The 16,496-nt window shown below is 39.5% G+C and overlaps 1 protein-coding gene across 1 annotated transcript in view; it reads right to left on the bottom strand.

Annotated features, from left to right (window-relative positions):
- DIAPH3 (diaphanous related formin 3) overlaps positions 1-16,250 on the bottom strand; it is a 107,913-nt gene extending 91,663 nt beyond the window's left edge. The window contains exons 1-7 of the mRNA XM_087967442.1: positions 16,017-16,250; positions 11,409-11,441; positions 7,656-7,832; positions 5,020-5,124; positions 3,483-3,613; positions 1,012-1,086; positions 857-926 (exon numbers count right to left, since the gene is read on the bottom strand). Coding sequence (XP_087823568.1) covers positions 857-926; positions 1,012-1,086; positions 3,483-3,613; positions 5,020-5,124; positions 7,656-7,832; positions 11,409-11,441; positions 16,017-16,136 — 711 coding nt within the window. The 5' untranslated portion in view covers positions 16,137-16,250. The remainder of the gene's footprint in view (positions 1-856; positions 927-1,011; positions 1,087-3,482; positions 3,614-5,019; positions 5,125-7,655; positions 7,833-11,408; positions 11,442-16,016) is intronic.
- Between the last annotated feature and the right edge of the window lie 246 nt (positions 16,251-16,496).

Here is a 16,496-nt window from a genome sequence, read left to right as displayed (position 1 = left end):
AGAGTTTCAAAGGGCGCTTCCACAAGAGGTCAAACTTGAGTTTGACATAAATGCTTTTTCCTTTTTAATAAGTTTTCTTCCTTGTCCTCTTGCTTGCATGTATGCTGTTTTTACAACTCACTTCTGTTATGCTGTTAACTCATCCTTGACTTACAAGTATTTCTTTCCCAAATGTGCTTTTTAAAGAGGCAACTGGACTTCCTTGTTTTTCTCTTGAAGACGTTTCGCTTTTCATCCAAGAAGCTTCTTCAGCTCTGACTGAATGGTGGGGAATAGGATTTACACTCCTTGCAGACAGCTGGTCATTTGCAACCTTTTAGAGAGTTGTTGAGGCCACTTGGAGGTTTATCTGTGTCCTCAGGGTCACCCTTAAAGAACTCATCTATGTCAAAATTAAACAGCCTCCTCTCAACAGAGGACCCTGTGACACTGAGGGCACAGATAAACCTCCAAGTGACCTTAACGGCTTGCTAAAATAATGCAAATGACCAGCTGCCTGCAAGGAGCATAAATCCTTCCATTCCCCACCATCCAGTGAGAACTGAAGAAGCCCCTTGGATGAAACATCTTCAAAGAAAAACCAGAAAATTGAGTTGCCTCTTGAAAAAGCACTTTTGGGACAACCATGACCTGGATGATTGAGAATCTCCATAGGCAACCATTTCTTTTGTGACCATTCAAAGTAACTGGACTTTCTGACCACTATGTCCACGGAGATGCCGCAATGTGAAAAATGGCAATAAGTCACTTTTTTTCAGGGTCATCGTAACTTCGAAAGGGGTCACTAAACAAGTCAAGCACTGCCTGTATGTGTAAGCCTTCAATGTCAAACAATGAAGCAAATGAGTGTACCGACCTTGTTATTCATAAAAGCTTTTAAGCACTGAATTATCTTATGCTGTATCTTCTTTACAAACTTGTCCTGTCTGAATGGAAGAAGACACAAAAAGTTACATCATGTTGGTTACTGTCCATTCTTTTTGAGAATTAGAGACTTGTCAGGAGACTCACTGTTTGGTTTCAACCAGTTTTTCCAAGAGGTCCAATAATAATCCGAGTCCTTCACGTCCGAAGTTCTCCACCCAACTGCAAAAATATCTCTGTATTAATTTTTTTGACATTGATAATAAAGGGATCTGAGCCAATAGCCACATAGATACAATGCATACTCAGCGCTCCAATTCTTCAATTCCCAACTGTGCCATTTAGTTCCAGTGAACTATGGAAAGAGGAAATCAGTGTGGCATTGTGGATCGTGGAGATGGATATGATATCTGTGATAATCTATATATATATAAAAGCCAAATACCACTCACTCATCACGAAATCTCCAGAACTGTAAATCCTACAAACTTGAAATTTGGCACGTATGTTCCTCTTGGCTTCTAGGTGCTCGGTAAGAAAGGATTTTTCGAAATGACCATCAGATCATTAGTATTTCTTATACAACAATTAACACCCTCTGATGCTAAGGAGTTCTACTCCCTCTCCCCACCTGAACAGAACTCTGTTCCAATTGCCAGTTGCCTCACATTCCGTTACCTCAGTTCAAATTGGCAGATGTTCCACTCCTTTACTCAGGAGCGGCCTGGGGCTCCTTACAGTACCTCACCAAACTGTTTATGCCTTTCACCTTAGAACTACTTTATATAGGGCCAGAAATTGGCACAACTTATTCAATAATACAGCAGATCTAAAGAATTTCAGACTGGAAAAGGCTACTTGAAGATTCAATTACTGGATTGGGTATGTCTAGTTTGATGAAAAGAAGGACTACGGTTGACATGAGAGCAGTGATCCAATATCTCAGGGGCTGCCACAAAGAAGAGGGAGTCAAGCTATTCTCCAAAGCATCTGAGGGCAGGACAAGAAACAATAGGTGGAAACTAATCAAGGAGAGAAGCAACCTAGAACTAAAGAAAAATTTTCCTGACAGTGAGAACAATTAATCAGTGGAACAACTTGCCTCCAGAAGTTGTGAATGCTCCAACACTGGAAGTTTTTAAAGAAGAGATTGAATAACCATTTGTCTGAAACGATATAGGGTTTCCTGCCTAAGCAGTGGGTTGGACTAGAAGAACTCAAAAGTCCCTTCCAACTCTGTTATTCTGTTCTGTTCTGTTCTATCCGATGGAAAGCTGGGTGAGCAAAGTGGAATCTATATGACTAGTACCATGGATAGATATCCTGTTTCCGTGAAAATAAGACCCATCTGGAAAATAAGCCCTAGCATGTTTTCAGTATGCTCGTAATATAAGCCCTAAAAATAAGCCCCGGTTAAGATTGTAGGCCAGAGGGGCGCATTTGGAAGCGTATTTTCCCCAAAATAAGTCCTAACCATAAAATAAGCCCCAATGCATCTTTTGCAGCAAATATTAATATAAGACTTAAATATAAAACATGATACTTGATGGGTAGACATGTTACTTCTTAAGTCATAGCTATACGAAAAGCCAGGACCTTAATAAAAACCTATTTTTAGTCTTCCCACTAAAAGGTTCTTCATTTAAATAATAATAATCTGTCGGCGATGTGTAAATCAGTCGTGTTCGTGTTCATGTACCTCTGCAAGCACATTTTCCAGATATTGCCATTGAAACAAATCCTATATCTACTGACTTAATCAAGTTCTAATTTTAGTGCCAGAGACCCCTGACAAGATCATAATGTTATGGAGATTAATTCAAGGAGAAATGGATGTGCAACCGGAGGAAGCACGTCAATAGCACCGTAATAAACTCCCGATGAGACCTTTCTTGGCTTGTGATAAAAAAAAAAATCTAGTTCCAGAACACAGAGAAATATATTAACCCATTTTTTCTCTATGTGGCTTGGCCAATTACCATGTATTTTAATAAAATTAAATTCTAGAAAGGTAGTCCCTGACTTACGACAGTTAATTTAGTGACCATTCAAAGTTACAATGGCTCAGAAAAGTGACAATATGATCTTTCTTCACACTTACAGCAGTTTTAGTACCCCCGTGGTGACATGATCAAAATTCAGATGTTTGGCAACTGACTCACATTTATGACAGTCTCAGTGTGCGTCACATGATCAAAGTCAACGGGAAAACCAAATTCATTTAACAACCGTGTTATTCATGTAACAACTGCAGGGATTCGCGTAACAACGGTGGCAAGAAAGGTCACAAAATGGGACAAAGCTCACTTAGGAACAGAACTTTGGTGTTCAACCGTGGTCGTAAGTCAAGGACAATCTGTATATGCGGCTTCACGTCCAAGTGATTTGTGTCCCTTGTAAATTCAAAATGGTCAGAAAATGAGAAAATAGAATACCTGTGAGAACCATATTAAAACAAGTGATGATTCTCAGTAATGAATTATTTTTACAAATAAAACAGCTTATATAACTTAACTTACATAAAACACTGAATAGACGACAGCTGCAATGTATAAACACAACGTTCATGAAGCCAGCTTTTATTTTATTTACAAAGTTTTGCTGAAGAGTTGCGTTACCTGACAGGATTGCTAGTTAATGACACCCGAAGAGATTCTAGGCAGCTGACAAGTTTTTCATCCACGGTTCCAGATTTTAATTCGTATATGAATTCCTGAGGCAAAATCTGCTTTCTGTTCTTGAGGCTTCCCTGAAAGAAGATATTCACACATGCTATGAAACGAATATATATATATAATGTTCATGTGCATTTAAAAAAAAAACATACATTCCAGTCACAAACATTCGTTCTTCGTTCCAAAATTACATGCTAAATACATAGATCTATGAAGCATATGTGTAGATCTATGCTGAATATGAAATGTGTTTTGATGAAATGTGAAACTTATTTCAACTTTTCCCCTCAGGACATCGCTATAGGGCACTGTATGCAAAAACAACTAGAGACATTTTTTGTCCCCTTGTGCCATCAACTCTGCTGAACAGAGAGCCCTTTCTTATGTCTATGGATATTTACCTGTGTAGTATGGCTGTGTTATCCTTTTCATCTTTTCCTACTATCTTCTCTTATTGGTATCATTATTATGATATTATTTTGTTGTTTTGCGTGCACACTGAGAGCTTATGCACCAGAGACAAATTCCTTGTGTGTCTAATCACACTTGGCCTATTCTATTCTATTCTATTCTATTCTACTCTACTCTACTCTACTCTACTCTACTCACACACTACCCCTATTCTATTCTATACTCTCTATTGTATTCTATTCCATTCCATTCCTCATCCCAATGCATTCTATTCTATTCTACTCTATTCTAATCTAATTCTATTCTACTCTACTCTACTCTATTCACACTCTACCCCTATTCTATTCTATTCTATTCTATTCTATTCTATTCTATTCTATTCTATTCTATTCAATACTCTCTATTGTATTCTATTCCATTCCATCCCTCATCCCAATGCATTCTATTCTATTCTACTCTATTCTAATCTAATTCTATTCTATTCCATTCCTTATCCCAATACATTCTCGTCTGTTCCATTCTGTTCCCTTCCATTCTTATTCCTATTCTAATTCCTATTTCATCCCTTCCCATCCTAGGGACAACCTTGAAAGCATGCTCAAATATGTACGCACGTTCCAAAATGGTACCACCGGGTGATTAACGCCATTAATACCGAATGCTTCAAAAAGATTACATATGCCATGTCAGAACTTACCCTAACTTATTTGCAGGACCTCCTAAATAAACTCAGCAAATGTCGTTGGTTTTTTGTCATTCAGCTGCTAAGTCGTGTCTGAGTCTTCGCGACCCCATGGATCATAGCATGCCACATGCCAGCCCCCCCCTATCCTCCACCGTCTCCTGGACTTTGCCCAAATTCTTGTTCACTGCTTAGACCGAGGATTCTGTCTAACCATCCCATGCTCTGCTGTCCCCTTCTTCTTTTCAATTCCATCTTGCCCAACATCAGGATCTTCAGCAAAAAACTTAAGACAAATTAAATCTTGTTTCTATTTTTTTCTTCTTCTAAATTTTATCAGTCTCTTTCACTAGCGTATGCTGTGGTCTCCCCATTGCGCATACTTACCTGCCTCGAAGCAGCACTAGTATACTGCAACACCATTTCCTTTTTGATACTGAAGTCTTTTTCTCTTAGCGGAGCTTTTCGATCCTCGTTTAAATTCATATCTTCCTAAAAAAATATTTTTAAAAAAGTAAACACAGTTGTGTGAGATTGCAAATTTAATCCAAAATTATTTTCAGAGCAGAGAGAAACGGGATGAGATCTGCTTTAAAAGTCAGAGGCCGTAACAATAATCTTTATTATCGCTCAAAGGTCAATCGAATGTCAACGAAGAGCTAGACATGGAAAGAAAACAAAAGGCAAACACAAACAAACAAAGGAAACTTTTCTGCAGGCACTGTGCCATTGGCTAGCAGGAGGAGATATTATGGATTCTAGAAAAACCTTCCCTTCATTTAGTTCAAGTAACTTTGTGCCATCTTGCCTTTTGGCCACCAATAAACAGATATTCCAAGACAAAAGAGAGGGGGGGAGGGGGAGAGGGAGGGATTGAGGGAGAGAGGGAGGGAGAGGGAGAGAGAGAGACAGAGTTCAATGCCTCCTATTGAAATAAAAACCACTAGCCTTCCATTTTCTCCTCATTTTCTCAATCCATAGGGTGGAAAACAACTTTCTAACAAGTCTGATTAGGAGGTAACATCCTGCCTTTCCATTCTCACTATAGAAAACAGGCTCTCCATTTTTTTTCCAAGTCAGCAAATAATGGCAGAAACCAACACTTCAGCAAAAATCTTGATATTTTCCATCTTCTTTAAAAGAGAAAGAGAGTATTTCCTTCACATGAGGTATTAGTACCACTTTAAAAAGCCTTAGTAAGGCCACACCTGGAATACTGCATCCAGTTTGGGTCACCATGTTACAAAAAGATGTTGAGACTTTGGAAAAAGTGCAAAGAACAACTAAGATTATTAAAAGCCTGGAGACTAAAACACATGAAGAACGGTTACAGGATTTGGGTTTGGCTGGTCTAGAGAAAAGGATCAGGGATGAGATGACAGCAGTGTTACAATATTTAAGGGGCTGCCACAAAGAAGAGGGGATCAAATTATTCTCCAAAGCACCAGAGGGTAGGACAAGAAAAAATGGTTGGAAGCTAACCAAAGAAAGAAGCAACCTGGAATTAAGGAGAAACTTCCTAACAGTGAGGACAATTAACCAGTGGAACAACTTGCCAACAGAAGTTGAAGCTGAATTGTTACTCTCATGTGCGGGAAATTCACAGGGAAGGGAACCGAACGCCTTCGAAACTCCTTATTTGATAACATTGGTCTTTTTATCCAATTGGTTGAGAAATCAGTATCACTAAGTGTGAAGATTCAAGAGCTTCTCTGCCAATTAGGTTAGTAGCTTATTCTTTTTTGAGTGATTAACCACTCGCTTCTGAATTTCCCAATGCCTAATTCTTTGAGGAAGAAAAAAAACAGGATGTTTTCTTTATTTCTGAGTGATGGGCTCAGCAGTTAAAGATGTTGAGCTTGTCAGCTGGAAAGATCACAGTCCGGGTTTGAGACCCGAGCTCTGCATAATGGGTGAGCCCCCGTTTCTTGCTCCAGCTCCTGCCCACCTAGCAGTTTGAAAGCATGCAAATGCGAGTAGATAAATAGGTATCACTCCGGTGGGAAGATAATGGCATTCTGTGAGCCTTTGGCTTATAGCCATCCTGGACACAGGACCATGGAAATGACTTCGGACAACGTTGGCTCCCTCGGCCAAGCAACGGAAATGAGCACCAAGCCCTAGAGTTGGACATGACTGGACAGGAAAACCTTTACCTTTATTTTTAAAATCAAACCATTTTGAAACCTCTGCGTGATTGCTTCCTAAATATTGCTAGGTTCATACAACGTATCATATAGTTTGATTTTTGACTCACTAAGGTTGAGTCTACTTGGCTAGTGTGTTTGACAAATTATCTGGAAGTTTACATGGATTATAAGCAGTCATTCGATTAACCGTGATTACAAAAACTTTGTCTAACCAGATTTGGTTGAAAACGGGACGCCTGCTTTAAGGAGCTGATGAGCAGACAATTTTTTTTATCAGTGCAACTTTTTCACAGGAAAAGAATTTTCTTTTGTGATTTTTTTTTATTTTTAACATACAATAAATCCATTCCATTTCAATCGTGTGTCAATTAGGTACATATTTCATGTGCTTAACAATTATTAATATTTTTCTTAACAGTATAACCATATAATAATCACATTCCCATATACGTAAGTAACATTAAGTATACCTATTACACTAGTTTCTCTTATTGCTTTATAATTATGTCTAATCTCTTTTAAATAATTTTATTTTCTAGCCATTTATAAAACAAATCCCATACCATGTAATATTCAGATTCTTCTTTTTCTTTAATTTCTAATGTCAATCTATTCATTTCTGCACATTCAAATATTTATTTCAATTCTTTTTCCTTCTATCGGTATCTTATCACTTTTTCAATTTTGAGCAAATACAATTCTACCTGCTGTTGTTACATGTATCATTAAGTATGGGTTTTTTTTCTTTACTATAACCTTCAGGTACCATTCCTAATAAAAATATTTCAGGCTTCAAATCTATATGTTGTTCAATCATTTTGGGAAAAGTTAGGAATTACACATCGAGTTCAGAAAGTGGCCTGCGATGCTTACCATCATTTTTTCAAACAGGGCAAGGATCTCTTGATCTGACAAATGCGTAGGCCTGAAGTCATCCATCTCTGCAGGCGTAGTGCATTCACTAGATGAGCAATGTGATTGCTTCAGCTGCGGGAGAGCCGGCCTGTCCTTTTTGCTGCCTGGAATCCGTATGCTGGAAAATTTATCAAACTGAACAAAAACCAAGAATAAGCACGTCTCGGACAAAACACAGACAAAACAAACAAACAAACCCTCGTTTCTCCCCCAAAAAAATTGATGTAAAGAAACGAAATTGATTACCCAGAACTTTTAAAAACAAGCCCAAAAGCTTGATTATTCAGTAAAGCCAGACACCGTTTATTCCCACCCGCCACCCCAGACTAGAAACCAATCATTTACAATTAAGAGTTGTTGAAAGCACAAATGGGAATGGGAAGGGTAGTAATACAAAGGGAGAAAATGAGATTCTGAGACCTCCAAAAAGAAGGAATGGGTCAGTTGCAGAACACTTATGATTCCTAGCAAGACTTGAAGAAACTTTCCACGCTGGAAAGCCATATCCGTTGTACAGCCATCCTCTTTTTGGTGTCAAAAAACAAACAAACAAACCGCTTTATGCCTCTTCCAGTATGTGGTGCCAACTGGGACTTTGCCAACATATAGTTCTTGCACACCTTCACAACACTGCTTGCCATGCTTCTCATTTATTTCAGACACCCTTATATTTTATATCTAATGTTGACAATTTAACGATAGATAGATAGATAGATAGATAGATAGATAGATAGATAGATAGATAGATAGATAGATAGATAGATAGATAGATATGGGAGAGAGGGAGGGAGGGAGAAATATATACACTATATAATGAAGGCTTGAATCATTAAAAGAATAGAGAAGATATTGTGAAACAAGTATTCCAATGGCATAAACTATATGAAATCAAATAAGGTGGTATGGATGGATCTAATATATCAATTCTAACTAAAGAAAAACCTGGATTAAATTACTATTTCTGCAAATCAGGTGTTAATAAAGACAGTTGCATGAAAACTGTTTTCTATAATCAGAAGGGGAAAAAAACAGCTTCCAGATTTTTTCCCCTCCTTCCTAAAATTATAATAGTAATTGCAATCGTATATTAAACTCTTCAGTATCAACGTTTCTTTCCTTTATCATTGGGCAAAGGCTATTTTGCAAGCTGCGTTTCCTCTGGACCCAGAAGAGGCACGGAGCCCAACTCTCATCCCAGGGCATGAATCCAATTTAATATGGTACTTGCAAGGCATCTCCTGCCTGAACACATCTTGCAAAACAGGAGCTCATCTTTTCATAATCAGGTCTACTACCGAATGCGTAACTGTAAGTTACATTCTGTCGGGATCTGCTTTGCTGTAAGTTTATCGTAATTACTTTTTGTTCTGCTTCCTAACATGATAGGGGAAGAGATTGAGGCTCCTTCTGTATCGCAACTTTTCAGGTACTTGAAAAATGTTAGCATGCCCAATCTCAGTCATCTGTTGTCAAAATTAAACAGTTTTCTCACTCCTCCTTAGTAGTTTTGTGATCATTTTCCTTGCCTTTATCTGAAAATGGGCAAACTTTCAGAGATTTTCAAATTATGCTTCCGTGGATGCAGCAGCCTACAGTTGCTTTTGCTTCCTGCGCAATAAAGTCATTCACTGCTGACCTTCGCTCAATCTCTGATTAATTACAAATCCAAGAGTCTCTTCATGTGTCACTGTCACCAAGCCAGGTAACCTCCTTCCTGGACCTACACTTTTTGATTACTTTCAACCAACTCTTTTAATCTATCAAGGCGACATTTTGTCATCTGCAAATTTACTAGGGGCCGTGATGGGGATGCAGTGTTGCAAGCTAACTGTGCTGACTGCCAGCCGTTCGATTCTCAACGGCTCAAGGTTGACTCGACCTTCCATCTTTCCAAGGTCGATAAAATGAGGATCCAGATTGTTGGGGCCAAATACGGTGACTCTGTAAACTGCTTAGGGAGGGCTATAAAAGCACTGTGAAACGGTATACAAGTCTAAGTGCCATTGCTACTAAGCATTTCCTTATCTGTCAACTTGGCAAGGCACGCCAGATGGGAAGCATACCCAGAAGTATTAGGAATAAAGACTATTTGTAGCTCAGGGTTAAAATGAGGGGTCCTCGGTGGTCTCCAAGCTTGATTGTTTCCTTCTAAATGTTTCATTACTCAAACTAGGTAATTTCATCATCAGACCAGCACTAATTATTTTACCTGGTTTGGGTAATGAAACGTCTGCAAGAAAACAACCAAACTCAGAGAGCACCCAGGACCTCTTAGAAGTACTACCTTCAACTTTATTGTGAGGTTATATTAACAGAACCACGCAAGAATGAAAGTACATCACTTGGACCAACCCCTTAGTTCAAGAAACCAGGGACTGTCCCTTTTGGAGATGTTTGAGACACACAATTGCTTTTCTGGACTTTGCTGCTGGTTGACCATTGCCAAGTCTGCAGCTCTTCCTCCTGTCCATTCCCACATACTGGACCACTACAATATAATGAACCAAATCATAAAAATGGTGAAGAATATCAGCCCATGGCCAACCCCTCTGGCATCCTAGTTGATAACTCTGCTGTCGCATGAGACAACTATGGATCCACTTAGCAAAGTTACGTTTCTATCAGGATATGGCATATTCTTCAAATGCTATTAGGTCCACACCGTTCCCAAATTCTAACAGTAATCTTGATAGATGTCCAATTAAAAAATGATTAACTCTGGCAAAACACATCTCCTGCATACTGCAAAAGGGCTGCTTAAGCACCCTTTTAGTGGGAAGGGATGAGAAAATGAGTGGGGTTGCATTAGGGCAAGGGTGTGCTTAAATCTGGCACATGAAGTGCTTAAATCTGACCAAAATGGGCCACACGAGGCCCCCACGCAGCCCATTTTCATCCAGCAGGGTGCTGCAAGAGGCATCCATCCTGTCTCCCCCACACACACACACATGGAGAACTACAATGATGATCCAACCCTGGAAGAAATCAGATTTGACACCCCTGCGTTAGGGCATAAGGAAGTATATGTTACATTTAGATCGTAATTCCATTTCTAGGCCCAAGGAACTTTGCATGGATAGGATATAAAAGCAAGCCATAATTTGTCACAGTTTAGAATAGAATAGAATAGAATAGAATAGAATAGAATAGAATAGAATAGAATAGAATAGAATAGAATTCTTTATTGGCCAAGTGTGGTTGGACACACAAGGAATTTGTCTTTGGTGCAAATGCTCTCAGTGTCCATAAAAGAAAAGATACATTCGTCAAGAGTCAAGAATCGTAAGGTACAACACTTAATGATAGTCATAGGGTACAATAAGCAATCAAATCATACTAGGAAATAGTCAATATAAATCGTAAGGATACAAGCGACAAAGTTACAGTCATACAGTCACAAGTGAGAGGGGATGGGTGACAAGAAGTGATGAGAAGATTAACAGTAATAGACTTTGTAAATAGTTGAACAGTATTGAGGGAAGAAAGGATAAGGTGGTGATTTGTGTTTCCACAACACACAAAATCAGGACAACCACACAACAGCTTAATATGTTGGATGAACACAGCTGGAATTGCTAGAAAGATCTATAGAGTTTGTCTTTATATGTTGACAGACAGCTATATCCAAAGAAGCAAAACACAGAACAGATTATTTTCCAAAACAAATTTTCCTTAAATTTACGATGTAACAAGGAAAACAAAATAGCTTACCACATCATCTGTCAAAATCTTGAGGTGCAAGGGCTGTAAATAAAATGAACCATCTGTTAAGGCGATGAAAAGTATAAACTAACCCGAAGAAATCTTTTCACATAAAAGTGATAACTGCTACATGTTTCAAATTTAGGTGAAATGTAAATATATACGACTATATCTATGTGACCCCAATATTTGTATAATCCAAATAAAAAAAATAAATAAAAAGTCAGTAGTCACTTCATACACAATTAATTTGGAATTTGCTTTGATTTAAAGGATGGTTTAGCACCATATGTTAAGTGAGCTGCTGATATGCTTCAAGCCATAGCAGTATAGTTATATACATTTCATGAAACATCTTATTTCCTACCTGGCATATGGGACAAATGAAAATGTACAACTTCCAACTGACCTTCTCTTTACATATAACAACTTTTGTTTTTTTTTGCACCTTGCTAAGTAATAGCCCAGCAAATCTATGCTTGTCCATTAGCTTAAGATTATTAAATGTGATAGCTTCCTCTGAAGATGTGACTTGCTCCATTCAGAGTGTTGGAAGAAATATCCATCTGGGTTCAATTCTAAGTGGGAAGAAAGACATTGGAAATACGGAGGCTGCTTTGAAGGATGGTTTAATGGTGAAGCAGAACCACCAAGGTATGTGTGATTCTGGGTGGCTGATCACACGGAGAGTGAGATATATTTATACCCTCTCTTGGGCCTTGCAAGAAATGTATCCTATTAGTTGTCATACTCCCAGGGGGCTATGCAGGGGTCCAGCTAACCTTTTAGGCCAGCTTTAAGATTTGTGGACTCCCAGAATTCCTCCTCCAGTCATGTTAGCTCAGGAATTCTGGGAGTTGAAGTCCACGAGTATTAAACTTGCCAAGTTTGAAGACCCTTGTTTTAGGCTGTCTGTGTCCTAGGCTTGGTTGAATCTTGCTGGGTGATGATGCAATGAAGAGGGCTGTGTTCTGAAAGGGTGTTGGGCAATTCCTATTATGGCTTAATGGCTTTGTCCTGGTTTGGATTGTAGAAAGTTAGCACCCAACTCTCTCCTAGAAAAATGAAATATTCCAGGAAATATTAAAAAGGCAGAATATTATATTTTCCCTAAAGGAGAAACATGTTTCTAAAGGCATAAACTCAGAGCCTCAGTTCCCTGCCACTCAGCAGATAATTTTGGTGCCAATTATAAGACAAAAGGCTAGGCCAGTTTATGCTCAAACCCTCTACTACTACTTTCAGAATTTCCTTCGCTTCAGAAGGCACGTTATCTAGCAGAGATTATGAAAACTATAAATACTACTTTGAGACATTACATCTGTCTGTTGCAAGGCAGTAAGCCTCTACTGATTGTATTAAAAATAAATATCAAATACAGCATTTTATGTTGTTTTTTATGTTTCTACTTTATGGGGCTGCTTTTCAATGAAAGCTCAGATGAAATGACAATAAAAACCCTCAGAACAACAAAAATATGTAACAAAGTAATAAGCATTGGAACAAGTACAAACTGTGGCAGGAAGAAATACACCCTGTGATCTTAAGCAAGTAGACAAAAGCTTTCACCTGGAACCAAAGAAAAAGTAACAAAAACAGCAACTTATGTAACTCCTTTGTGGGGGAATAAATGCAATTCTGAATTCTTCACCATCTGCCTCAACTGCAGAATTCAAAATGTAGCACTCCTTGTACACAGGAAAAAAAGACACTTTTAACTGCCTTGGATAAAAGTTGTAACAAAGAAGCTAAGCTACGGTGGCCTTTGCACAAATCCTTTTTTTTAAACAATACCGCAATAGCACTAGCAGTTTTATATTTATATACTTATTTATATTATATTTATATAGATTTATATACCACTTCACAGGGATTTACAGCCCTCTCTAAGTGGTTTACAGAGTCAGAATACTACCAACATTGCATGGTGGCGCAGTGGTTAGAGTGCAGCACTGCAGGTTATTTATGATGACTGCCAGCTACCTGCAATTTGGCAGTTCAAATCTCACCAGGCTCAAGGTTGACTCAGCCTTCCATCCTTCCGAGGTGGGTAAAATGAGGACCCAGATTGTTGGGGGCAAGATGCTGACTCTGTAAAACTGCTTAGAGTGGGCTGAAAAGCCCTGTAAAGTGGTATATAAATCTAAGGGCTATTGCTAATCAGGGTCCTCATTTTACTGACCTCCGAAGGATGGAAGGCTGAGTCAACCTTGAGCCAGTGAGAATAAAGTTGCCTTTTTATTGATAATAAAAAGGGAAGCATCAGAATAATGTCATCTATTAATTAGATTTATGTTCTGTTTTCCTATTCCTACAATACACCATGCAGCTTAAAATGATCAGTGCAAGGGATTATGAATTTCAGAAACATCTCTTCAGACAAGCCATCTGTACAGTAATCAAATTATATTCAGAGGGTGAAATGTCGTTCTGTCCTCATCACTTGTTAACTCCAAGTAAGACCGGCAAGTAAAAGTATTAGCAGCCATTTATTGTTTCTTTCGTTTTGAGAAAGACTTTTTAAATTTCTTAGAAGCATAGCTTTTATGATGTTTTCAGCACTCAATTGAAATTCAATCCTGGAACCAGAAGTACAGCCCTTAGTTGAGCTAGTAAGCCATTTCTAAAACTCCCATGTGTCTTAGTAGGAAAAAATCCATATTCTCAAGAAACCAAATTGATTTTGAGGCCTGTTTAGAATTATCGTCCTATCATCAAAAAGGAGGAAAAATTACTGCATTTTAATTAAACCTTTTAAACAAGATAGAAGAACTTAGTAAACATGGTATCCTCCAATGGATAAAAAGGATAATTCCATGGCTGAAGTGTAAATAATTTTTCACTTCATACAATAGCTATCACCATCTGCGTATACCAAAATTTTATGCACATTACTCAGAAATACCGAATGTACTAGGATTTATCTCCAGATAAGCATGGACAGACTTGCAACTTAGATGGATGCCATTGTCCAAGTTCTCTCAAATATTATGCAGGTAACACATGGCTTGGTGTATGCAGGGATTTTATGATCTTTTTCATGGAGGCATTAACTAACAGGTATTTACTGTATATGCATGACTACTTGACAATCCATGATATAGCTGCGTAACATAGGTCATGGCTTACTCCAAGTATAGTTTGACAGAAGATACAACTTTTGAAGATTTGCCAGCTTTCTGATCATAAGATCCACTGAGAAAATATTTATTGTGTTTTACAATCTTGCTAAGACTTTTTTGTAAAATAAGTAAATTTTATAAAAGTATTGTGTCCGAAATATTTGCTTTATCAAATATATTGACCTTCTTTGGCCTCTGCATGACTCTCCAAGCATTTTTTGGAGATTCTTCCAATTTTAAAAATTGAATTGCAAATGAGCCACAGTATAGTCTAAGGCTGATGTCCAAGAATATTTCTGGGTCCTATGTACACCTCAAAGAAAGAAAATAGAAAAGCAAAATACAGTAATATATTGGTAATCAAACTGCTCATCATCAAACTCATCACTTTTTTTTTTCAATGCATTTTGAGGCAAAAAAATTGTCCCAGTATTCATCATTTGTTTGGTACTCAAGGCACAAGTTAGAACTTGTCGGTGTTGGCTGCCTTGTGATTCATTACATTATTCTTTATGGAAAAAATGTGCTTGTTAGTCATAATTTTTTGTACTCATCACTCCTCCTGGAACCAATTAACAATGAGTAGCAAAGTACCACTGATTATGCTAATCTCCTGAAATTCTAGGGGAGGGCTGTCAAACTCCCATGCCTGGTTTAGCGGAGGGGGAAAAAGTCATGATATGTCATGTGATGCCGCCGTGACAACAGGAGTTTGACACCCCTGTTCTAGGGAGAAAATTGGAGACACAACCATCAATTTCCCTTTCATAACCAGTCAGGCCTTTCCCAAAAAGTCAAAGATCCCCTTCTCAAACCCTACTATGGCCCCAAATGGTTTATCATGCCTTCCCAAGCATCAGTTAACTCCCTTTCCAATAAAAGATAATTACAATATGTCACCACCACCACTACGGACAACCCCTTTCTAATGTCTCACCAAAGAAGTCCCTCACCCCTTTATGATCCTAATAACCAAGTGTATACCATGCATTGACATAAATAAAATACATAAATGCAAAATTATGCACGTAGCCGCATCACACAGAGAAATTCACAATTCCCCTTCCCACTCAAAGGCCGCTTTGCAAGCACTACCAGCAGCTCCCAAAGGGTCTCCACCTCTAATATACACTGCATAGACACAAACAAACAAATGCAAAATTATGCACATAGCTGCATCACACAGAGAAATTCACAATTCCTCTTCCCACTCAAAGGCTGCTTTGCAAGCACTACCAGCAGCTCCCAAAGGGTCTCCATCTCTAACATACACTGCATAGACATACATGCATGCATGCATGCATGCAAAATTCTGCATGTAGCCACATATATGACATGACCCAGAGAGGCCCCAATTCCCCTTCCCATTCTTCCTCTCCTCCCCACCCCCGCCCAGGAGCCAATCAATTTCCTCCTACAACCTCCCCCCTCGCGCTCCCAAAGGCTGCCCCGGGCATGCGCCTGGCGACCCTCCCCGACCTCCCCTAATACTTACGAACTTGGCTTTCTTGCTGCTGCTGCTGCCGCCTCCTCCGCTGCTGCTTCCCTCCCAGCCCAGCGCCTCCGCGGCCTGCCTGCGGGGCGGCTGGGTCTTCCCGCGGGGACCCCTCTCCATGATTGCAGCGTCGGCGACGGCCGAGATCCTCCCCGGACGACCTCGCCCGGCTCGAATTCTCCCGCCGCTCTGGCCACGCCCCCTCCCGGCGCGGACCTGGCCAATCGCGGGGCCGCGAGCTCGGAAGGCGGCGTCCGGATTGGGCCAGACGGGTTGACCAATCGCCGCTCGGTTTAACCGTCGTTTTTGGAGGGAGTGGTGGTGGGGGGGGGCGAGGTGGAGGAGCCGCGGATGACGTCACTCGGGCCGCTGAGGTGTCTCCGCCTCGGAGGCGTCGCTCCGGAGTAGTTTACTCCTCCGGAGTAAGGCGTAGTAACTCCTTTGGGAAGGAGGGGGTTTCTCGGGTGGGGGCGGGGTAAG

Source organism: Notechis scutatus, chromosome 5 (genome assembly GCF_049901735.1).
Source record: "Notechis scutatus isolate UNSWTSFEM ecotype Mainland chromosome 5, rNotScu1.2, whole genome shotgun sequence".
Classification (NCBI taxonomy): domain Eukaryota; kingdom Metazoa; phylum Chordata; class Lepidosauria; order Squamata; family Elapidae; genus Notechis; species Notechis scutatus.
This window is presented reverse-complemented; position numbering and strand designations above follow the sequence as displayed.